General features: G+C 43.0%; 1 protein-coding gene across 1 annotated transcript in view; it reads right to left on the bottom strand.

Annotated features, from left to right (window-relative positions):
- LOC120051023 (sodium channel protein type 4 subunit alpha-like) overlaps positions 1-26480 on the bottom strand; it is a 158403-nt gene that overhangs the window by 74663 nt on the left and 57260 nt on the right. Inside the window, exons 12-13 of the mRNA XM_038997609.1 lie at positions 26086-26206; positions 23321-23559 (exon numbers count right to left, since the gene is read on the bottom strand). Of these exons, the coding sequence (XP_038853537.1) occupies positions 23321-23559; positions 26086-26206 (360 nt within the window). The remainder of the gene's footprint in view (positions 1-23320; positions 23560-26085; positions 26207-26480) is intronic.

Here is a 26480-nt window from a genome sequence, read left to right as displayed (position 1 = left end):
TGTCTGCTGCTTTGGCGTGTGTGTCTCCATTCTCATTTACATGGGGCTCATTAGGCTCGGCACACAGCTCGTTATCAATGACGAGGTTCTTCACAATCATACCGTTATTACGCTGTCAGGACCCGAGGACGAGACGGGCCGCTCATTATGATTGGGCAGAGCATCTATCGCAGAGATCATGTGACAACATTGAGTCAGAAAGTCCAACATGACATGGCATAGCCCCAGAGAAGGACAAGACATGGACATGTACTGCATGAATTGATTTGGTTTGTGTACTGCACTGTACTGTACTGGTTTGCAGGGAGATTTGGAGCAGCAGACAATTATTTCATGTCTTTAGGATGATGTTGATGTTGCCCAGAGTGATGCAAAAGTTAATGTGAGTTAATAATTCCGGTTTACTTAATTGAGTGGTCTATCGCACAGCATTGGGAGAATGACATTCCACTACTGTAAATACACACCACAAATGTGTTTAAAAATGCATCTATTGTGCTGCAATGTAATTCAAACACATGTTCATAATGTCTGTACTTCAGCAAACACAACATTTTCAGTTTGTAAGTTTATGTCATGTATTTTATTGGAAATATATTTTCCATTCAGCATTGGAATGCAAATTCAACTTATTATCACAAGTACTTTATTGGAATGCAAATGCAATGTATTAATCTGGGTGAAATTTTCCGTATGGTCAGCGTCAGTTTTTATGAATGTGTTTCATTTCAAATGAAATTAGCATCTCTGTAATTCTAACTCGGATAATGAGCAGCACACTGTACTAACACTTACAGTATGTAGGCAAACCTTAAAAAGAGGAAGGCTACATCAGCACTGGGTCAGTCAGTGTGGTACACACTATCACAGCAAGACTATGTCACAAATGGCACCCTGTTCCCTCTATAGTGCACTACTGTCCAGGGCCGATAGTGCACTATTCGGGAGTAGGGTGCCATTTGGGAAACACACCCAAAGGCATGCTGGGTAATTATTTTTGTCAGGCCAAAGCAGAAGTAATGAGTAAGCGTTTAGGATCCCTAGGCAAACATGGTAATTGAGGAATCCATATGAGTTGGTCTGAGCATGTCACGGCATCGTGGCAACACGATTCATATCTCCAGTGATAATCATAAGAAAGTGTGCAGGTTGTGTGTGTAGTCTATCCTCTTCTGCCGAAGAGCTGTCACAGCTAAGGAGACTGAGGTACGACTGAATAGGTTAAGTGAAACACTGAAATGGCACCCTATTCCCTAGAGCAGAAGTGCTCTATTTTCGACCAGGCTCTGGTAAACAAAAGTACGCTACACTCTATAGGGAATAGATGCTATTTCAGATGCACCTGTTCTGTTTTCCGTAGAAAACCTAATAAAACAATATTGTTACTGGGTAGGCCTATACCTATATACCTATACCTATACCTAGGCCTATATTGAAAACCCCACAGCTTCGAAACAAATTAGCTTGGTTTACAGACTAAATGGGATTAAAAGTTTAAAGTATTCCAACAGATGAACCTAGCTAAAAGACCAAAATTACACAAATATGTGTCGCCAACAGTGTAAATACAAGTTAGTAGAGAGTCTGAAAATGCTTATCTGCTGAATACTCACGTATTACTCACCTAACCGGTGCCTCAGACGACCTGTCAGTCACTCTCCCACCCCAAACCTGTCTGTCACTCTCCCACCCCAAACCTGTCTGGCACTCTCCCACCCCAAACCTGTCTGTCACTCTCCTACCCCAAACCTGTCTGTCACGCTCCCACCGTTACTCTCCCACCCCAAACCTGTCTGGCACTCTCCCACCCCAAACCTGTCTGGCACTCTCCCACCCCAAACCTGTCTGTCACTCTCCCACCCCAAACCTGTCTGGCACTCTCCCACCCCAAACCTGTCTGTCACTCTCCTACCCCAAACCTGTCTGTCACTCTCCCACCCCAAACCTGTCTGGCACTCTCCCACCCCAAACCTGTCTGTCACTCTCCTACCCCAAACCTGTCTGTCACGCTCCCACCGTTACTCTCCCACCCCAAACCTGTCTGTCACTCTCCTACACCAAACCTGTCTGTCACTCTCCCACCGTCACTCTCCCACTTCAAACCTGTCTGTCACTCTCCCACACCAAACCTGTCTCTCACTTTCCCACACCAAACCTGTCTGTCACTCTCCCACCTCAAACCTGTCTGTCACTCTCCCACCCCAAACCTGTCTGTCACTCTCCCACCTCAAACCTGTCTGTCACTCTCCCACCCCAAACCTGTCTGTCACTCTCCCTCCCCAAACCTGTCTGTCACTCTCCCACCCCAAACCTGTCTGTCACTCTCCTACACCAAACCTGTCTGTCACTCTCCCTCCCCAAACCTGTCTGTCACTCTCCCACCCCAAACCTGTCTGTCACTCTCCTACACCAAACCTGTCTGTCACTCTCCCACCGTCACTCTCCCACCTCAAACCTGTCTGTCACTCTCCCACCCCAAACCTGTCTGTCACTCTCCCTCCCCAAACCTGTCTGTCACTCTCCCACCCTAAACCTGCCTGTCACTCTCCCTCCCCAAACCTGCCTGTCACTCTCCCTCTCTAAACATGTCTGTCAATCTCCCACCCCAAACCTGTCTGTCACTCTCCTTCCTCAAACCTGTCTGTCACTCTCCCTCCTCAAACCTGTCTGTCACTCTCCCTCCCCAAACCTGCCTGTCACTCTCCCTCTCTAAACATGTCTGTTACTCTCCCACCCCAAACCTGTCTGTCACTCTCCCAGCCTAAACAACGTACTCCTGTCTTCTCTCACACAGACACATACAGAAATGCAGTGCATGCAGGTTTCTGAAAATGAAAACATGCCAGCAACCGACACACTCATGTGACTATCTAACAGGCCTGACACGTAGGTGTTCGTCCGTACGTCTGTCCAGCAATGTCTTTGTGGCTGAAGGGTAGCCGAGGGGCGCGAGATGTCGGCCATTGCTGTGTAAACTAGGGCCTGTGCTGTGCTGACTGTGGTCATGGTGGCTCAGCATATACTGTATGAAGATATACACACACACACACACACACACACACACACACACACACACACACACACACACACACACACACACACACACACACACACACACACACACAAAACACACACACACATGCATATCCAGACACACACACACAACCACGCACAGAGCAGAGTCAGGCTCATGCAAGTGGAAGGGCGGTGGGTGCAGGCTCAACAGGGAGGAGGGCAGAGAGGAGATGCCATGTGACAAGCTCTCTCTGGAGAAGCATGACACTGCACACAGAGGGGCATCAACAAGGTTTCATTCCCACAGTTAACATACTCCACGGAACGACACACGCCCAACTGGCCTCAGGTGAACAGCCCCACACATGTACACACACGCTCATGCACACACAGGCTCACGCCCACACACTAAGACACACGCACAGACAAAAACACACGAATAAGCATGTTCAGAGAGAGAGACAATATATACTACATGACCAAAAGTATGTGGACACCTACTCGTCGAACATCTCAGTCCAAAATCATAGGCATTAATATGGAGTTGGTCCACACTTTGCTGCTATAACAGCCTCCACTCTTCTGGGAAGGCTTTCCACTAGATCAGTGTCTCCCAAACTCGGTCCTGGGGACCCCATTGGGTGCATGTTTTGTTTTTTGACCTAGCTCTACACAACTGTTTCAAATATTTGAATAAGCTGCATAGTGCTAAGGCAAAAACCAAAACGTGCACCCCTTGGAGTCCCCAGGACCGAGTTTGGGAAATGCTGCACTAGATGTTGGAACATTGCTGCGGGGAATTGCTTCCATTCAGCCACAAGAGCATTAGTGAGGTCAGGCACTGATGTTTGGCGATTAGGCCTGGCTCACATTCGGCATTCCAATTCACCCCAAAGGTGTTCGATGGGGTTGATGTCAGGGCTCTGTGCAGGACAGTAAAGTTCTTCCACACCAATCTCGACAAACCATTTCTGTATGGACCTCACTTTGTGCACAAGGGTATTGTCATGCTGAAACAGGAAAGGGCCTTGCCCAAACTGTTGCCACAAAGTTGGAAGCACAGAATCATCTAGAATGTTATTGTATGCTGTAGCGTTTCCCTTCACTGAAACTAAGGGGCCGAGCCCAAACCATAAAAAACAGCCCCAAACCATTATTTATCCTCCACCAAACTTTACAGTTGGCACTATGCATTGAGGCAGGTACCGGTAGTGATACAGCCTGGAATCGAACCAGGGTCTGTAGTGACACCTCTAGCACTGAGATGCCGTGCCTTAGACTGCTGCGCCACTCGGGAGCCCCCTTGGTAGTGAGTGTTGCAACCGAGGACAGACAATCTTTACGAGCTACTCACTTCAGCACTCGGCGGCCCCATTCTGTGAGCTTGTGTGACCTACCACTTGGCCGCTGAGGCGTTATTACTCCTAGACGTTTCCACTTCACAATAACAGCACTTACAGTTGACCAGGGCAGCTCTAGCAAGGCAGAAATGTAACAAACTGACTCACTGGAAAGGTGGCATCCTATGACGGTCACTGAGCTCTTCAGTAAGGCGATTCTACAGCCTATGTTTGTCTATGGAGATTGCATGGCCGTGTGCTCGATGTTATACAAATGTCAGTAATGGATGTGGCTGAAATAGCCAAATTTATAGCCAAATTTCCTGAATAGCCAAACTTGAAAGGGTGTCCACATACTTTGTGTATACAGTGTATCTCCATTATAAGAGGGATGAGGGATATGCCCTCCATCCAAACAAACATGTGTGAGGCTGCATCCAGTGAACTGACAGTTAGTCTGCTGTGTCAGACTGATCGCTGGAAATAGACAGCGATTTCAAACGTTTGAAAAGGTTCCGAGAACGTCGATATATACCTTCTTCGATGCAATTTTTTTTTTTTTTTTATGATTGCCCAGCACTGGAAACAAACTTGCGCAACGCTACCGCTACCGCAGTTCACAATGCTCTAGCAAGCCGCGAGAATACTTCATGATACCTAATGGTAATGGGTTAACCCTGTAACTACACAGAATTAGCGTTCATCAATAATACGTCGCATTTCAAAGGGAAACTATGAGATCTTATTGCTCTATCTATCTGTGATGGAACATTTTATGTTTGTGCTTTTCTAATAACACATTTCTGTGTTCATGCAAGTGACTGATTGAAGGAATCTTCACTATCAGTATCTGCAATTTGGCAGTACGCCCAGAACCTTGAAAGGATATCTCAGTTTCAAGGTCTCAGCTTGGAGAGAAGAAGCCTCGTGCGGTATTGGTATTTTATATGTTATGAACCAGTATTGGTCGGTCACATGCATGAACCAAACGTGAATGATGAATTAATTCAGAATGATGAATAAGCTAAATCATGCCTATGTAACGTGTCTGTAAGCAGCATACAAGAGATCTAACAAGACTGCCCCGATGGAACTCCTGACAGACGTTTACTATTGTGCATCAAGTTTGTTGGAACCTCTCCAGTTAACTGTTAATAAACAATGATTCATTTAAAATTGACTTCGAGTGTCCCAGTGTGTAGAATTTCCATAACATATCCAACACAGCCACACTCCACGACATTTCAGACTCAAGTGACTAAGGTGATAATGACAGGTCTTGCTAAAAGCTGGGCAGGACAAGATAGGGATGAGAAAGCATATGCTGTATCTGCTGTGGTCACACACACACACACCAGCCGGAGTGTTCACTGTAGCGCACTGTGACCAGCCAAGTGGAGGAAAAGCTCTATTGATTTTGGTCCCGTTGGCCTGAAATGACTTCCTTGTTGGACCACTCCTGGTACAACACAACAAATTACATAACCCTAACAACACCTGTGTCCGAAATGGCAGCATATTCCCTATACCAGGGGTACTCAACTACTATTTGAGAAGGTCCAGTGACAAATATTTCCTAGGTGTCAAAAGTCTGGATGGATATCATCCTTTATCGGCGCTGTGGTACAGCGTAGTAACAAACATAGTCATCTACGACTTAGGAAATATGATGTGATACAAAATGTACATTAAATACATTAAATGAGACTAAGAATTTGAATGAATTACAACTTTTTTCTTTTGAATGTTAACACGTGCAACATTGCATCAACATTGCTGAAGATCAAAAGTGGTTGCATAATTGTCTCTGCAAGAAGTGCACTGTGAAGCATTGTACATGGGCCATAAATGAAAAATAACAAAATGTAAATAAAATAAAGTGCATGTTTTCTGGAGAACAAAGGAGAGTTGAACAAAAGTAATAATCTGCATGCACAGAAGGCCACTCTGGGTCATGCAATATTCATGTATAAGTCACTCTGGGCCATGCAATATTCATGTATAAGTCACTCTGGGCCATGCAATATTCATGTATAAGTCACTCTGGGCCATGCAATATTCATGTATAAGTCACTCTGGGCCATGCAATATTAATTTATAAGTCACTCTGGGCCATGCAATATTCATGTATAAGTGACTCTGGACCATGCAATATTCATGTATAAGTCACTGTGGGTCATGCAATATTCATGTATAAGTCACTCTGAGCCATGCAATATTCATGTATAAGTCACTCTGGGCCATGCAATATTCATGTATAAGTCACTGTAGTCCATGCAATATTCATTTATACGTCACTGTAGGCCATGCAATATTCATTTATAAGTCAATCTGGGCCGTGCAATATTCATGTATAAGTCACTCTGGGCCGTGCAATATTCACGTATAAGTCACTCTGGGCCATGCAATATTCATGTATAAGTCACTCTGGGCCATGCAATATTCATGTATAAGTCACTCTGGGCCATGCAATATTAATTTATAAGTCACTCTGGGCCATGCAATATTCATGTATAAGTGACTCTGGACCATGCAATATTCATGTATAAGTCACTGTGGGTCATGCAATATTCATGTATAAGTCACTCTGAGCCATGCAATATTCATGTATAAGTCACTCTGGGCCATGCAATATTCATGTATAAGTCACTGTAGTCCATGCAATATTCATTTATACGTCACTGTAGGCCATGCAATATTCATTTATAAGTCAATCTGGGCCGTGCAATATTCATGTATAAGTCACTCTGGGCCGTGCAATATTCACGTATAAGTCACTCTGGGCCTTGCCTTTGCATTAATGAGATAAATTACACTTTCTTTCTCCTGCCAATGGTTTGAACTTCGTGAGAGCAACTCTGAGATACTGGTGCAGGTGTTCATTTGTGAGCCTGGTGTGGTATTTGTTTTTGATCAAGTTCATTGTGGAGATGGCTGATTCACAGATGTATGTTGGAGCCAAACATGGTCAGGATGTCTAGTCCAGTTTCTTGAGAACAGGGACATCAGCTGCAGGCACCATCTTTCCCCAGAAAGTCACAGGGTCACAGTCACCAGCCTGCTCCTTCAAAGACACATTTTCATGCAGCTCAATCAACTCCATTTGCAGTGATGCAACATCTACCCATCTGAAGATCTGTTTTGCTTCTTCTGACAACTTTGTCACATTTTTGACCAAGAAGGGGTTCTGGATGAGCAGCAGCCGTTCTCTCCCAACAGTAAAGTAATCAAAGCGAGTCTTGAAGTTATCCATCAGCTTCTGGATGAAATCAACATGGTTGGGAACATCTTTGTTTCCCTGCATTTGCACCAGAAGATTGAGGAAGTGGACAAGTTCTCCCCGGAGATCATTCTTGAAAAGCTGTGTTGACCCGTCCCTGCAGCTTAACATTCAGTTGATTAAGGTCTGATGTAATGTCTGTCAAAAATGCAACTGTTTCCATCTTCTCATCTTCCAAAAACTCAGAAAACTGAGTTGCCTTGTCACTCTTTTGCTCTGATAAGAACGTTTTGACTTCCTCTTGAATGGCCCAAAAGCGTTCCAAAACCCTTCCTTTGCTGAGCCATCTGACATTGTTGTGCAGTAGTAAGTCATCAAAACTGGCATTGGCCTCTGTCCGACTGTCTAGTAGCGATGATGTTGCTCTCAAAAAGTTGATCAGTTTCATCATCATTGTCATGACCTCAGAATACTCCTTTCCCAGACTGGCACACAGGATGCATTGATGGATGATGCAGTGATATGATGTCAGGTCAGGGTGGTTCTCTTTCAAACGTGCAACCAGTCCCCTCCCTTTTCCTATCATGGCTGGAGCTCCATCTGTGCTGATGGAGACCACTGACTTCAGATCTATCCCCCTTTTTGTCAGTATCCCTTTGATGGCCTCATGGATATCCTCTCCCTGTGTGTGTGCTTCTAGATTTGTTAAGCCCAAAAGCTCCTCACAGAATTCCTTCTTTGTTTTGTTATAAAATCTGAAAAACACCAGAAGCTGGACATTATCAGTGTTATCTGTTGATTCATCCACAGATAATGAAATGCATGGTGCGTTCTGAATGGCCTCATTAAGTTGTGAAGTTAAATCGTCAGCTAAACTCAGCAAAAAAAGAAACAACCTCTCACTGTCAACTGCGTTCATTTTCAGAAAACGTAACATGTGTAAATATTTGTATGAACATAACAAGATTCAGCAACTGAGACACAAACTGAATAAGTTCCACAGACATGTGACTAACAGAAATGGAATAATGTGTCCCTGAACAAAGGGGGGGGGGGGTCAAAATCAAAAGTAACAGTCAGTATCTGGTATGGCCACCAGCTGCATTAAGGACTGCAGTGCATCTCCTTCTCATGGACTGCACCAGATTTGCCAATTCTTGCTGTGTGATGTTACCCCACTCTTCCACCAAGGCACCTGCAAGTTCCCGGACATTTCTGGGGGGAATGGCCCTAGCCCTTACCCTCCGATCCAACAGGTCCCAGACGTGCTCAATGGGATTGAGATCCGGGCTCTTCGCTGGCCATGGCAGAATACTGACATTCCTGTCTTGCAGGAAATCACGCACAGAACGAGCAGTATGGCTGGTGGCATTGTCATGCTGGATGAGCCTGCAGGAAGGGTACCACATGAGGGAGGAGGATTTATTCCCTGTAACACACAGCGTTGAGATTGCCTGCAATGACAACAAGCTCAGTCCGATGATGCTGTAACACACCGCCCCAGACCATGACGGACCCTCCACCTCCAAATCGATCCCGCTCCAGAGTACAGGCCTCGGTGTAATGCTCATTCCTTCGACGATAAACGCGAATCCGACCATCACCCCTGGTGAGACAAAACTGCGGCTCGTCAGTGAAGAGCACTTTTTGCCAGTCCTGTCTGGTCCAGCGACAATGGGTTTGTGCCCATAGGCGACATTGTTGCCAGTGATGTCTGGTGAGGACCTGCCTTATAACAGGCCTACAAGCCCTCAGTCCAGCCTCTCTCAGCCTATTGCGGACAGTCTGAGCACTGATGGAGGGATTATGCGTTCCTGGTGTAACTCAGGCAGTTGTTGTTGCCATCCTGTACCTGTCCCGCAGGTGTGATGTTCGGATGTACCGATCCTGTGCAGGTGTTGTTACACGTGATCTGGCACTGTGAAGACGATCAGCTGTCCGGCCTGTCTCCCTGTAGCGCTGTCTTAGGCGTCTCACAGTACGGACATTGCAATTTATTGCCCTGGCCACATCTGCAGTCCTCATGCCTCCTTGCAGCATGTCTAAGGCACGTTCATGCAGATGAGCAGGGACCCTGGGCATCTTTCTTGGTGTTTTTCAGAGTCAGTGGAAAGGCCTCTTTAGTGTCCTAAGTTTTCATAACTGTGACCTTAATTGCCTACCGTCTGTAAGCTGTTAGTGTCTTAAAGACCGTTCCACAGGTACATGTTCATTAATTGTTTATGGGTCATTGAACAAGCATAGGAAACAGTGTTTAAACCCTTTACAATGAAGATCTGTGAAGTTATCTGGATTTTTACAAATTATCTTTGAAAGACAGGGTCCTGAAAAAGGTCTGTTTCTTTTTTTGCTGAGTTTATTTCAGTTCTCCTCATTGCTGTGGAATCCGACTGTGGGATCTGTTTGATATTTTCCCTGAGCTCATATTTTTATTTACCTTCAAGCAAGGTGTCAGCAACTTCACACATGCATTCTTTTACCTTCTCAGCTTCTGAAAAAACCCAGGCTATCCTCAGTGAACACTCCGTTGCACATTGTTGGGCTGTCAGGGAATTGACAAGGACTTTGGTGGACCTCTCATTTGGGATTTGAGTTGGTTAATCTTGTTTGTTCTCACCTCCGTGTTCAGGGGATACGTCTGATCGAATTTACTGTCTGGTGTCATAATGGTGCATAACATTAGCACTTTTCACGAGAGCTACGGACTCGCTGCATATCAGGAACATTAGTTTTGTGCTAGTTGTGGGGAGAATGAATGCACAATGTTCCGTCCACTCGTCTTTGAATATACGGTTTTCAGAGTCAACTTTTCTTTTTTTTGATACTGGTAACTAAGCTCCTATCTGTGGTAATAACAGTTGAACCGCGGTCAAATCTTTCTGTTCTTTCTGCCTGCTTGTCCCAAGGTTCAGCAGATGATATTTGTATTGATGTGATTGGGTATGACACAGCATCTTGTATTTGCATATAACGACGTGATTGGATTAGACGGGGCACTACTAGAGGTGGGCGTTGCTTCGAGAGAGAGCAAGAAAGAGAGGTTGCTGAGTTAAAGAGGCCGCTGCGCCCGGTTGATTTTTAAAAGCTGTCTAAAAAGTAATTTATTGACTTTTTTTTTTGAAAACTCTGTTTATTAAGTTTTACACACACACAGACAAGACAAAGCAATATAAATAATATACTCAACTAGAAAAAAATACAAATAATACATATAAAAAAAATAACTTTAAAGATACCATACTTTAGACAAGTTAAACACACCAGGCAGAAGGCTACAAAAGGTTAAAGGGCAATCTATAGTATAGGGACAGAGCAAACACCTCACCATTGTTCCTGTAAACAGTCAAGGGATGGGGTGGAGAAATGCAACCACTCACAGACAGTCAAGGCCACAGACCAACCATCCACTGGACCAAAAATAAAAAGTTTACAATGCTTTAAAATAAAAAATGAATAATAATAATTTTATGTAGGCGTGAACAGAATTAAAAAATAAAAATAACTGGGAAAAACAAGCTCACACCTTAGTCTCTGCCCGGGCAAGATGAACAAGGCATCCGCAGGTCACAATCAATAAGCACATCAACCTTAATGCCCCCCACCCCCACCCCAGAAAAAAACACAGAGAAATGCTCATCCAACCTCTAAGTCACAGGGGGGTCAAATACAGACTTATTTTGGTTTTAATAGGAATGCCATCAGAGGATGGACTGTTTAAAGTAAGACCGGAATGGAGCCCAAGCCTCATTAAACAGTTTGGGGTTCCCACGTGAATTGAATTTAATTTTTTCTAGTTTCAGAGAGCACAACACATCTCTCACCCAATATTTATAAGATGGGGGAGCTGCCATCTTCCAGTTCTGTAGTATTAGCCGTCTAGCTAAAAGAGTTGTATAAGCAACAGTGTCCGACTGGATTCTTGACAGGGGGGTGCCTATGGGCAGTACTCCAAAAAGGGCTGTAAGGGGAGAGGGATCTATAACAGTGTTATATATATCAGAGAAACATTTAAATATTAATTCCCAGAAACCTGACAGTTTATGACAGCCCCAGAACATATGCAACAGTGTGGCTGGTTCAATTTTACATCTGACACAGGTAGGATCAAAATCAGAGAATATTCTTCCAAGTCTGGCCCCAGACCAGTGGATACGGTGAACCACCTTGAATTGAATGAGGCTGTGTCTAGTGCTAAAAGAGGACGAATGCACCCTGCGCAGCACAGATTCCCAGGTGTCTTCCCCAAGTTCCTCCCCCAAATCCTTTTCCCATCGAGTCTTTAAAGGCACCAAAGAAGGGTTCTGTAAGTCATGAATGATTGCATATACATCTGAAATTGCGCCCCTAGGAAGCTTGTTCAGCTCCAGGATGCTCTCTATAGCTGTATTCACAGGCCTATGGGGAAATTCAGGTGTGTTAGCTCTGACAAAGTTCCTAGTCTGGAGATAGCGGAAAAAGTGGGATTGGGGGAGGTTGAACCTTTCCTGTAGCTGAGCAAAAGAGGCAAATGTATCATCAAAGAATAATTGGGCTAGTGAGGAGAGGCCTAGTGAGTGCCAGATGCCAAAAGCCCCATCATTCAAAGATGGAGGAAATAAAATGTTCTGATTGATTGGGCCTGATAGAGAAAAGCCTCGGAGGCCAAAGGCTAAACGGAACTGATTCCAAATTTTAAGAGACTGCTTTACAATTGGGTTGACACACCTTTTGCCTAGGGACACTGGGAGAGACGAGCACAACACAGAAGAAAGTGCAGCAGGTTTACACGATTCAGACTCCATCTGGACCCAGATTGGTCTAGGGCCAGTAGGATCAGTCTGCAGCCAGTACAGAAGGGCTCTGAAATTTGCAGCCCAATAGTATGTCTGAAAATTTGGTAGAGCTAAACCCCCCAATGACTTAGGCTTCTGTAAATGTTTTCTACCAATCCGTGGTACCTTGCCATCCCAAATAAAATGCATGAATGTTTGATCCAGTGAAATAAAAAAAGATTTTGGAATAAAAATGGGTAAACATTGAAATAAATATAGAAATTTGGGCAACACACTCATTTTAATGACATTAATCCTTCCGATAAGAGAAAGAGGTAGCGCATTCCAAAAAGTAAAAGATTGTTTCAAACTGTCTGCTAGAGCAACCAAGTTTTCCTGAAACAGATTTGAATATTTCCTTGTCACTTTAACTCCCAAGTAGGTGAATTGATCCCGGACAATCCTAAACTGAGAACTTGTAAAAGAGCACTTTAAAGCAGCCTTGTTTACAGGAAAAAGCTCACTCTTGCCTAGATTCAGCTTGTACCCTGAGATTGATCCAAACCTTTTAAGAACAGATAAGGCGCGTGGCAATGAGGTATCAGGGTTAGAGATAAACAAAAGGAGGTCATCCGCATATAGCGAGACTTTCTGCTCTGAGCCCGTCCGGATTATTCCTTGAATGGCATCATTAGAGCGTAGTGCAATGGCGAGAGGTTCGATTGCCAAAGCAAACAACAAGGGGGAGAGTGGACAGCCCTGTCTGGATCCGCGGTGCAAGGGAAAATAGTCAGAGGACAAGTTGTTAGTCCGTACCGAAGCCATGGGGGAAAAATAAAGAATCTTTATCCACGCAATGAATTTGGGGCCAAAGCCAAATCTATAAAGGGTAGCTGTTAGGTAATCCCACTCAACGCGGTCAAATGCTTTTTCTGCATCAAGTGAGACCACCACCTCTGGGTCCTCCGACGCAGGGGAGTACAGTATATTCATAAGGCGCCTAATATTGAAAAACAAATGCCTATTTCTCACAAAGCCAGTCTGGTCAGAGTGTATTACTTGATGCAGCGAGCCTTCCATACGGATGGCTAAAAGCTTGGCTAGGATTTTGTAATCACAGTTTAAAAGCGAGATTGGGCGATAGGATCCACATTCCAGGGGGTCTTTGTTTTTCTTTAATAGTAATGAAATTGAAGCCTGATAAAGACTAGGCGGTAGCTTTGAGGTATTAAGGCACTCTGCAAATAGTCGAGACAAGAATGGGCAAAGCAGACCAGAAAACGTCCTGTAAAATTCGGTTGGAAAACCATCCGGACCCGGTGATTTACCACTTTTCATTGCGGACACTGCTGTTGCAATCTCCTCAGGTGTAAATTCTTCTTCTAGACAGTCATGGGTGTCTGTATCAATTGAAGGCATATTCAGGCCATTAAAGAAGGAATCAATCAGCAAAGGGTCTTGAGGGGATTCAGAGGTGTATAGCGCAGAATAAAATTGTTTGAATTGATCATTGATCTCTTTATGTATAACTGTGGTGGCACCAGACGGGGTCCTTATTTGTGGGATTAAACGTGAGGCCTCAGATTTACGGATCTGATGTGCAAGGAGTTTACTGGCCTTGTCGCCTTGTTCATACACTCTGTACCGAGCTCGCAAGAGTAACTGTTCAGCTTGCCTGGTAGAAAGCTCATCAAATTCAGATTGGAGTAGTTGGCGCTCTTTATGCAGATCAGAGGAAGGAACCGTGGCATACTTCTCATCCAATGTGGCTATGGATTCGCTCAGGTCCCGAAGTCGCTGAGAGCGAACTCTGTTTTGGTTGGCTGTATAAGAAATAATTTGGCCACGTAGGTATGCTTTGAGAGACTCCCATATGGTAGAGCAGGACATACCTGGTGTTGAATTAGTTTCTAGGAATAAGGTGATTTCAGAAGAAATGAAGTTGACAAACTCCTTATCTGAGAGTAAAATGGGGTTAAGACGCCATTGATAACACATAGGAGGTCGCTGGGGAAACTCTAGTTCAAGCACTAATGGTGAATGGTCAGAAATAACAATACTCTTGTAAGTACACTGCCGAAGGTTAGGCAGAAGTTTTTTGTCCAAAAAGAAGTAATCAATCCGGGAGTATGTTTGATGAACATGAGAATAAAAGGAATACTGTCTATCTGTAGGATGTAGGAAACGCCAGGCCTCAAACATGGCATATTTCTGAAGAAAGGCTTGAATAAGTAGGGCACATTTAGATGGGCCTGTAGTTGTTCGTGAGGACTTGTCAAGAACTGGGGACATTTTGCAGTTGAAATCCCCCCCTAAAATCAACAAATGAGAATCTAAATTGGGTATAGCAGACAAAAAGGAAGAAATGAAACTTGTGTCATCCCAATTGGGAGCATAAACACTAGCCAAAACAAGAGGGGTAGAAAACAGTTTACCGGTTACTATGACGTATCGTCCCTTAGGATCAGCGATAACCTCAGAAGCTACAAAGGGAGTGGCTTTATCAACCAAAATGGCAGCCCCTCTTGATTTACTATGAAAGTTAGAGTGGAACACTTGACCAACCCAGTCCCTACGCATCCTAAAGTGCTCACCAGTCCTCAAGTGAGTCTCTTGTAGAAATGCAACATTTGCATTCAAACCCTTTAAGTGTGTCAACACCCTCTTACGCTTCACTGGGTTATTAACCCCTTTGGTGTTCCACGAAATGTACTTGATCGCATTGTTTCGGCCCCTCTGGGCATTCCCGTTATACAACCCTGTCATTAGAGCATAGAATGGAAAAGCAATGAGCGCCCAAAAACCCCAGAATAACTTGTCTCAGAGTAATAATGTACGGTGGTAGATGTTTGGAAAAAGTACAGAAAAAAAAAAAAAAAAGACAGAATGACAACATTAGAACTGAACAATTCAACCCCTCCCCCCACCCCCTCCCCCCATCCCAGACAGTACCTCCCCAAACGAGGTACAAGCCTAAATAGAACATGTTCTCTTCGCACAGTATGTCTGTGAGAGTGCGGTCTTAAACCTAAACCCACAGTCCCGCTCTTTAAAGTCGTGTTTTGTTAGTGGATCAAACAGCAAAAAGAGATAATCATTTTTTAAATAAAAAAAATTAAAGTGAATCCCTTGTGCAGACGAAATTACAAAAGCACCACTTGTAGATGTATATAATTATATTCCCAGTCTTATAACAGGCATTTGAGAGAGAAAATAAAGAAAATAAATAGAATGTATAAAGGCTCTCAGCCGAAAACCTAATTTGAAGTAAGGAAATCGTAGTAAGACAATCAAAAATAATAATAATTATTATTATTATAATAGTTGTCTAGTTGAATGCTGAGACAGCTTACAACCAAGACCAAAAAACTACGTGTGCGCAACGTTGAACGCTTGCTGGGCATAAATGACGCTCAGAACTTTTAAAATTTAAGTGAAGACCCCAAAAAACGTGTCGCCTCGGGAAGCATTTACTGTTTACTGGGTCAATGCAAACGGATGCAGTAAGCAAATAACCAAGAATATTTTGAGTCACTGAGACACTATGTAAACAAACTGAATAGGTGAGCAAGACAGCCTAGAAAACACAGGAGTATAGTAAAACCGCAATACAATGAAATTAAAATGACTGAATGCTTGTAAGGCAAGCACACTAGATGATCAAAACATTAGATCACATCAAATAAGCCTGAATGGGTACGCCAACTCCTCAACTATACAAAATTAGCATGTTGTAGCTAAACATAATTGTACCACAGGTGGGTTACTTACTATCCACAGTTCGCAAGCAACAGTTGCTGAACTATGAGCAAGTTCAAGACTTCTTGATGTGACGTTGAATGTGAGAGAGAGCCTCATCCGGAGATTCAAATGTGTAGTCTTTACCATCATGAGATAGCCATAAACGGGCCGGGAATTGCAGTCCGTACTTCACACCTGGATGGTCCCGAAGTAGTCGTTTGGCCTGTCCGAAAGCTGCGCGCTGCCTGGAAACAGTGGGGGAGTAGTCCTGGTAGATGGAGAAGCTCTGTCCTTGAAAGCTCAGAGTGGTATTGCGGGCTCGTCGGAGAATCTCCATCTTCTCATGGAAAAAGTGCACTCGAAGAATTATGTCATGGGGCCTCTCCCCATCCCGGGGCTTTGGGCGCAGCGACCGGTGGGCACGATCAATCAGGGGCTTTTCATCTAAGGCAAGAACATCCTTCAGCAGCCCAGAAACGAAATCCGTGGCGCGAGGCATTTCCGCTGACTCTGGGACTGATACAAGTCTCAGGTTATTGCGGCGAGAGAATCCCTCCAAACTTACACAGCTCTCCTTCACCTTTTTCAAATCCGCAGCTAGGCGTTTCACGTCAGCCTCCAGGGATGTAGTTAAGTCGGAGACATTTGTAGCGAAGGTCTCCAGTGCTGCAATCGTTGTAGTGTGCGACTCCATTGTTGTTTTGAGTGATGCGATTGCCGGCACCGTCTCGTTCCGCAGGATGGTTAGATCTGCTTTTAAAGTATCAGAAACCTCCTTTATTCGGGCCTCAATCGTAGCAACCACCTCCGTTTTCATTTCAACTATCTCAGAGCGTAGTAGTTTGATGGCCTCGAGAATGTTCACTTCAGCGCCGCCAGGCCAAGCCGCCCCCCCGGGTAAAGTATCAGTCCCCGGGCCGTCAGGCTCAGGGGAGGGCGGTGATGAGAGTGTGTCTTGTAGGCCGGGTTTTCTCAAAGTCATGCTTTTGGCCTTATGTTTCGTCGACATGCTGATATTTGGAAGTAAAGTAGTCTTGGTTTTTACGGGAAGGGATCACCAAAATAATATATGAAAATAAATACGGTTCTGCTGCAAAATTCACATAAACTTTAAAAATACCACGGGAGCAAACGGAAAACACGTCAGTCGCACATGGCGTCCCTCCAATCCCCCCAATTTATTGACTTTTATATAACAAAATACGATGTTGTCCAGACCCGGACTGCGGTCCGCCAGTTGACTTTGGCTGCCCTATACCAGGGCTGCTCAACCCTCTTCCTGGAGATCTACTGTCCTGTAGGTTTTCAGTCCAACCCTAATTTAGCATATCTGATTCAGCTAGTTAAGGTCTTGTTGAGCAGCTAATTCGTAGAATCAAGTGTGTTAAATTAGGGTTGGACTGAAAACCCACAGGAAGGTAGATCTCCAGGAAGAGGATTAGGTAGCCCTGCCCTATACTGTATAGTGCTCTACAGTGCTCGACTTTTGACCAGGGCCCATACTCAGCACTATAGAGAACCTGCAGATAATATACAAACACACATAACTGGGTTTACTGACTTAAGGGAACATCATGTTTTTTCGTGACTCTGGTTTTTACAGGTACAAAATCAAATGCATACAAAGATGACCTTCACCCATCCCCCCTCAGTCCCATCCACCCATCCCCACTCAGTCCCCATCGACCCATCCACCCTCAGTCCCCATCCACCCGTAAACCATGTTTCCCACCCCGCCTAGGCCTCAATTGTTCCTTGACTGGCACCATTCATTCTCGCTTTTGATCATTCTAATGTTATAAATTCCAACAGTAACTGTATCCACTGATTAAATGGGAGAGGTGGTTGCCGTCTTAGAGCCAACATTTTTTTCCGCAGCAGTAATATTCTCTGATTGATTGAGAGATTCAAAGGGCTATCATCTTTAAGTAACATAATAGATGCAAAGCATTGAATATTTCAATTTATGCTGTTCAAAATAAATGTTGTAACTTTGCCCCAGAAGCATTTAACTGCAGGACTCTCCCACATTCAATGAACAAATATGCCTACCTGATTTAGGGGACACAGTGAATAGTTGGGAGTTGGGGGAAATGTAATTGTAAAACGTTTCCTTGGTGTTAAATACAGTCTATGAACAAACTTAAAATGTATAAATTGTTTGTTCGGATTACGGGATGCCAAAGTCCTATTTTTCATTATTCTCTTCCAGTTAAAGGGTTGTTCAGATTCAATTAGATCTGTGGATCATACTTTTTTAATGGCTAGCTCAAAATATGAGCTTTCCAAAAGTTGTTTATATATTATAGTCCTTTTGTGAGCCCATATAATTTATTTATGAATCCCATCATTGGATGGATTGTTAGTTGGGTTTCCCAAGGTAGTCCATAGTCCAGCGCCCCTTGTGTGCACATTCAGTAATACCGTATACCCCGGTATGGTACAGAAACTATATGACGATATGGAAATCTGGATATGGCCTAACCCTAGTATGTATCTTTCAAATCTTAGAATGCTCTCAAACCGTTACTGCCCATGATATCAGTAAAGGTACGAATTCCACATTTGGACCTTTGAGGGGGAATGTAAAAGGCCACCCTCCAGATCACAAATATTGGAGTATGGGCATGCCATTTTGAATCCCAGTTACATTGTTTTCAATTTTGCACCAAACAAATTGTGTGAGCAATAACCAAAGCCTAGTTTACATAGTTTAAGGGATATACAGTATCAGTGAAGACCACCTCTTCCAGGCAATAGGAGACACCATATTTCACTCTTAATATATAAGAACCATGTCCAAACCGATTTAGGCTGGGGCTAAATGCTAGTGTAAATCTGTTAATTTTATCTGGGATTGTTTACCTTGTCATATACATTTTGAATCCGCACTATGAATTTTATCCCAACAGCCAGAAAGGGGAGACATGGGAAGCATTGAACTACAGAAATTCAGCCATGGTGATATGTTCATTTTGACAATAGATATTCTGCCGGTTAAAGCAACTGGGCTATCATTCCATCTACGGATGTCGGATTGAATTGATTTGAGCATTCTGTTAATGTTTCTGGCAGTGGTTTTATGAAATAAATATATATACTCAAAAATATTTAAAATGAGAAACGATTGGGATTCCATAAGTAGAGATAGAGTCCTCCAACGGTGTAACGGCTGTTTTCCTCCTCTTCTTCTGAAGAGGAGGTGTAGGGATCGGACCAAAACGCAGCGTGTTGTGAAGACATGATGAATTTATTTAGACAAGACGAACACGAAATACACTTGAGAAATTACAAAACAAAAAACGACGTAGACCGACCTGAACATGAGAACTTACATATAAACGAAGAACGCACGAACAGGAACAGACTAGACAAACGAAACAGTCCCGTGTGGTAACAAACACTGACACGGAAGACAATCACCCACAAACAAACGGTGTGAACAGCCTACCTTAATATGGTTCTCAATCAGAGGAAACGTCAAACACCTGCCCCTAATTGAGAACCATATCAGGCAACACATTGAACCCAACATAGAAACACATAACATAGACTACCCACCCAGCTCACGCCCTGACCATACTAAACACATACAAAAACAACGGAAAACAGGTCAGGAACGTGACAAACGGGGTCTTGAGAGAGGAAGTAGGGCTGATTTGTTTAGATTCATTTTATAACTTGAGATGAAGCTGAATTTATCTTTGATCTTCAATATGTTTGGGAGCAATTTAGATACATTGTCTAGATATAGTAAAATATTGTCTGTGTATAATGCGACGAAGTGATCAGTAGATTTTAGAGAAATTTGTGTTATCTCCTTTGATTGACAAATTGCCCGGGCCTGAGTAACCATGGATAATAAGAATAGCAAAGGCGAAATTGGATTGCCATCTCTGCTGCTTCTAGTGATTTTGAACGGAGGAGAGCAGATATTGCCTGTCATAACTATGACTGAGGAATTGGCATATATTATTTTAATCATATTAATGAAATTGGAGCCAATTCCCATATGTTCAAAGACAGACCAGTGATATGACAATTTTAGTTAATCAAAAGCTTTTATTCACATCTCTCCCAAATGAACCTTTGTGAACATCTTTATTAATAATTTTGAGCGATAGTGGACCTAACATATTCCAAAAATGTAAATAGACCTCAGGAGGAATACCATCCCATTCAGGTCATTTGCCTTTATTCCACCACGAGTGACTTTTTACTGTGATTGTAAACTCATTGCTGTGAATGATGTCTATTGATGTGTGATTAATAGGTTGTTGCACTGTTGTTATCCCAAATGAACCCTTAGCCCCTATGCCCTATGCACTTGTGAGGATCTGAGAGCGATTTTCAGAGGTAATCAATATCCCAATACCTTGCAAGGTGGAACTATAAGACTTTTTACACATTTAGTTATGTTACAAAGTGGGATTAAAATGTATTTAATCGTCCTTTTTCTGTCAACAATCTGCATGCAATACTCACACAATATACAATATTTTTTATTGATGAAAAATAAACACTAATATATCTTGATTAGATAAGTATTCAACCCCCTGAGTCAATACATCTTAGAATCACCTTTGATAGTGATTACAGCTGTGTGTGTTTTGGGGTAAATCAAAGAGTTTTGCATACCTGGATTGAACAATATTTGCTCATTATTCTTTAAAAAATTCTTCAAGTTTTGTCAAGTTGGTTGCTGATCATTGCTAGACAGCCATTTTCAAGTCTTGCCATATATTTTCAAATCGATTTCAGTAAAAACTGAACTGTAACTAGGCCACTCAGGAGCATTCAATGTCGTCTTGGTAAGCAGCTCCAGTATACATTTGGCCGTGTATTTTAGGATATTGTCCTAATGAAAGGTGAATTTGTCTCCCAGTGTATTTTGGAAAGCAGACTGAACTAGTTTTTCCTCTAGTATTTTTCCTGTGCCTTAGCTCTATTCCATGTATTTTTTCCCCTAAACAAACTACCAAGTCCTTGCCGATGACAAGCATACCCATAACATGATACAGCCACCACCATGCTTGAAAATATGAAGAGCAGTACTCAGTGATGTGTTGTGTTGGATTTGCCCCAAACATAACGCTTTGCAATCAGGACAAAAAGTACTTTTTTGCAGTTTTACTTTAGTGTCTTATTGCAAACAGGATGCTTGTTTCGGAATACAATGTTGTAATTACAATGTTGTTGATCTATCCTCAGTTTTGTTCTATCACAGCCATTAAACTCTGTTACTGTTTTAAAATGACTATTGGCCTCATTGTGAAATCCCTTAGTGGTTTCCTTCCTATCCGGCAACTGAGTTAGGAAGGACGCATGTATCTTTGTAGTGACTGGATATATTGATACACCATCCAAAGTGTAATTAATAACTTCACCAGGAGACTGAAAAGATTTGGCATGGGTCCTCAGATCCTCAAAAGGTTTTACAGCTGCATCATCGAGAGCATCCTGACTGGTTGCATCACTGCCTGGCTATGGCAACTGCTCGGCCTCCGACCGCAAGGCACTACAGAGGGTAGTGCGAACGGCCCAGTACATCACTGGGGCCAAGCTTCCTGCCATCCAGGACCTCTATATCAGGCGGTGTCAGAGCCACCCTAGTCATAGACTGTTCTCTCTGCTACCGCACTGCAAGAGGTTCCCAGAGCACCAAGTCTAGGTCCAAGAGGCTTCTAAACAGCTTCTACTCCCAAGCCATAAGACTCCTGAACACCTAATCAAATGGCTGCTCAGACTATTTGCATTGCACCCCCCCTCTTTTACGCCGCTGCTACTCTCTGTTGTTATCATCTATGCATAGTCACTTTAATAACTCTACCTACATGTACATATTACCTCAACTAACCGGTACCCCCCTGTATATAGTCTTGCTATTGTTATTTTACTGCTGCTCTTTAATTACTTGTTACTTTTATTTCCTATTCTTATCCGTATTTTTTTAAACTGCATTGTTGGTTGGGGCTCGTAAGTAAGCATTTCACTGTAAGGTCTAGTTGTTGTATTCTGTTGTAATCGGCGCATGCGACTAATAACATTTGGTTTGATTTGATTTGCTCAAAGGGATATTAAATGTCCGTTTTTTTTTTGTTCTTTGTGAGGCATTGTAAACCTTCCTGGTCTTAATGGTTGAATATGTGCTTGTAATTCACTTCTTGACTGAGGGACCTTACAGATAATTGTATGTGTGTGGTCCAGAGATGGGGTAGTCATTCAAATATCATGTTAACCACTATTATTGTACACAGAATGAGTCAAAGCAATGTATTATGTGACTTGTTAAGCACATTTCAGCTTTCATTTTTAATGAATTTGTTAAAAACATTTACTTTGACATTATGGGGTATTTTGTGTGATCAGTGACACAAAATCTGAATTTAATACATGTTTCATTCAGGCTGTAACAAAAGAGAATGTGAAAAAAGTCGAGGGGTGTGAATATTTTCTGAAGGCACTGTGCATGTAACAGTCTTCTTAGATCTCCACACAAACCCGTTCTAAAAAACGGGTTTGTTTTCATGATTTCTGGTGGATCATCAAAATAAATAAATCACATGACATTTTTGGACTCATTCAGCAGTTATTACCTAATCTAGTGGAATACTATTGGAATTTAATGTTGAAAGTTCAATTTATATTCCTAAAACATAAGTTGAAAATGATGCTGTTGCTGGTTCCCGTTGACAATAACTTTTGATAAATAGCCCAATGTCAAAACTCCATTTTGAAAATGAATCAAAACACAGTTTTTAAGTGTCCAAATCAGTAATCAGTATGCAGAAACAGTTCCTGATATATTGAAAACATAATCATAAAATGTACTACCTTCCTGCACATGCCACAATATTATTTCATTGCCTTCATTTCCATGTGGTCAAAACGTCAGCTTGTGTAACGTAATAACACATACTGTCCACCTACAGGAAATTAGCGCAATATAAAATAATAGAATATGTAAAAATAAATCAACATTTCAATTTAGGCTGATAGTGTCTGTGCAGTGTGTCTGTCATTCATTCATTCCCTACCTACCTATGAGCATGCATCTCAATGACAGCATAGGACATAATGGAGCAAAGAGTTTTCTTTCTTTCTGACTAACTAATATGACCAGGAAAAACTCTGAACCTAGACTAAGATACTTCAAAGAGGGCGGTGGCCAAAAAACAACAACAGCAACAACAGCAACAACGCATACGTGTGACCGCCAAGGCTGACCCCTGTGCCCTCTCCTCTCCACTTACCAGGTTGCCTATGGACAGCATGCCGTTGAACTCGTCGGTCATGGGGTAGTGCTCCATGGCCATGAACAGGGTGTTGAGCACGATGCAGATGGTAATGGCTAGGTCCAGGAAGGGATCCATCACCATCACCTTGACCAGCGCCTTCAACTGCAGCCAGCGCGGACTGCTTTCCCAGATCAGGTACTTGTGGGCAAACTCATACCAGCACGGGTGGCACTTCTGACGCGACTCCTCCAGTTCTAGGAGGGGGAGAAGAGAGAGGGGGGAGGAGAGAGAGGGGGGAGGAGGGGGGGGGGGGTTACACTTTTAAAATTCACACTTTGCCATTGTGGTGTAAGAGACTGTTCCGTGTCTAAGTAATGTACACTCTGCTACTTATCCACTTTTCTATCTTCCCTCAGTTGTGATTTTAGACTACTTAGACTACTCTTTCTGAAAATCCAACTTGACTTGGAAATTACACCAAAAATGTCCTCTTTATGCATTTTCTTCAGGAAGGTTAGCACAGTATGCCTTTTCCAGATGTTGGTTGGTAGGGCCAAGCTTGGGTGCCTAATGAGGAGTTTGATGAAGATTGACGGCAGCTCAACGGAGGCTGAAGATGAAGCTGCGAGGCCCTCTAACGTGTGACGCCTCTGATGTGTTTACTTGTTGGTGTCGTGTTGCACTGTGGCTTCTGCTGAACTGTCACCCTCTATCTAGTCCATAGGCACGGACGGTGTACAATTGAGGACAGCCTCAAGCCTCAGCAGATATGAGGAGCTCCTGTGCTCACACAATGGTCACCTTGATGGTCCACAGAGACCAGTGGCTATCAGAGTTTGTGGGAACATGATCATAATATGCAATTGGCACGCTGACTGCAGGAATGTCCACCAGAGCTCTTGCCAGAGAATTGAATGTTAATTTCTCTACCATAAGCCACCTCCAACGTCATTTTAGAGAATTTGGCAGTACTTCCAACCAGCCTCACAACCGCATGTAACCACGTCGGCCCAGGACCTCCACATCCGGCTTCTTCATCTGTGTGATTGTCTGAAACCAGACACCCGGAAAGCAGATGAAACGGAGGAGTATTTCTGTCTGTAATAAAGCCCTTTTGTGGGGAAAAACTCATTCCCAGTGGGTGGGCCTGACTCCTAAGTGGGTGGGCCTATGCCCTCCCAGCCCCATCCATGGCTGCGCCCCTGCCCAGTCGTGAAATTAATAGATTAGGGCCTAATGAATTTATTTAAATTGACTGATTTCCTTACATTAACTGTAACTCAGTAAAATTGTTCAGTAAAAGACGATAACTAACTAAATACACCCAGATTTTTTTTTAACTAAACTAAATATATTTTTCATTTCGGCTGCCGAAAACGAGATGAGACAAATATCTTAACTGACCTTGTGTTTGTATTTTGTATTGTCTCTATGCACACTCACAGGGTCCTACACACTCACACACTCACTCATTATCTACACATTCACACATAATATGCACATACCTTTATTCTGACTCTACACACACACCCACATACAAGCTGCTGCTACTCTGAAAATCTTATATCCTGTTGCCTAGTCACCTTAAGCCTATACATATCTATCTCCATCACTCCAGAATCTCTGCACATTGTTAATATGGTATTGGCACTAACCCTGTATATACTATGCTTACTGACTTACTTATTGTGTTCTTCATATTTCTTCTTATTTCTCGTGTGTTTTTTATTATATTACATTGTTATTGATTATTGCATTGTTGGGTTTTGAGTTTGCAAGAAAGGTATTTTACTGTACTTGTGCATGTGACATTAAAACCTGAAACTCAAAACATGAAACTTGAAACTTATCTCTGTGTCTCAAATCTGACTACTAAGTGGACTGGACAAGAGTTTTTGGAGAGATTGAGAGCTTTTCAGTGATATTTGTTTGGTCCAATCAAAAGCATGCATGACATTAGCAGAATTGTAAGGCTTTCTCATTGCAACTTTGCGATGCTGTCATTGGTGGAAAATATATACCATGCCCAGGTCATTCACGAGTCACCTCTCTGCCTGGCAACCGTTCTCCAATCTGGTGGCAACAAATCATTGATACAAATAAGATAGCTACTCACCCTTTGGTACAAGCTCCCGGTAGAAAAGGGGGCGAGCCATTTAACTTATCGTGTTGATTCAAACAAGACCAAATGCCACATTTCCACGGGAGAAGACAGCATTTGCACCCACAAGTTGACGGGGAAATATACTACCAACTTCAAGACACATTTGAAAGATCCCAATATACTGTATATGCTCAGGTAAAAACAGATTGTAACAGATTGATAATGCTAGCTAGTTGGTTGGCTGCAACCTATCAGACCACTACTTATGACAGAACTTTGATTACAATATATTGTAGCTACAGTATGTCAATGGGTGTGATTTTTTATCTGCTGCAGAGTAATGTGCTCTTCTGCCTATTTGGTGTTTGGAAGAGATGCGATAGGATGATATAAAGACAAATATGTTGGTATGGCAAGGCTATGTATTGTGTGCACATTGAAGTCAGGAATTTATGTTTACTATAGGTTAATGTGATGTGACTCAAATGTGACTAAAATGAAAGGGCATTTAGTTGACTAAAATGGCCCACTGTTTTCGGCATTTTGACATTAACTAGACTAAATACTTCTTCAAATTACAAAAATGTGACTTAATTATATTTCTGTCAAAATGACTAAAATTAGACTAAATAATAAAAAGAGTGCCAAAATAAACACTGGTACAGAGGCCCCTTACCCTCCAAGGCATCTGTTAGATAGCTGGCCCCACTCAGAGCTCGGTCCCTCCGCACGTGCTCTTCTCTGGACACCGGGCGAGGCAGCAGCATGGTGCTCAACTCAGTGCTGGAGTTTGGCCCCTGGAGGAGACAGAATGGTAGGCATATTGGTAAGGGAGAGGCGGCCATATTGGTGAGGGGAGGCGTCCATATTGGTGAGGAGAGGCAGCCATACTGGACATTAGAGGCAGCCATATTGGAGAAGAGAACTGTTGTAGTGGTGAGGTGAGGCAGCCATATTGGTGAGGAGAGGCAGCCATATTGGACGTTAGAGGCAGTCATATTGGAGAAGAGAACTGTTGTAGTGGTGAGGTGAGGCAGCCATATTGGTGAGGAGAGGCAGCCATATTGGACG

Source organism: Salvelinus namaycush, chromosome 7, assembly GCF_016432855.1.
Source record: "Salvelinus namaycush isolate Seneca chromosome 7, SaNama_1.0, whole genome shotgun sequence".
Classification (NCBI taxonomy): Eukaryota; Metazoa; Chordata; class Actinopteri; order Salmoniformes; family Salmonidae; genus Salvelinus; species Salvelinus namaycush.
This window is presented reverse-complemented; position numbering and strand designations above follow the sequence as displayed.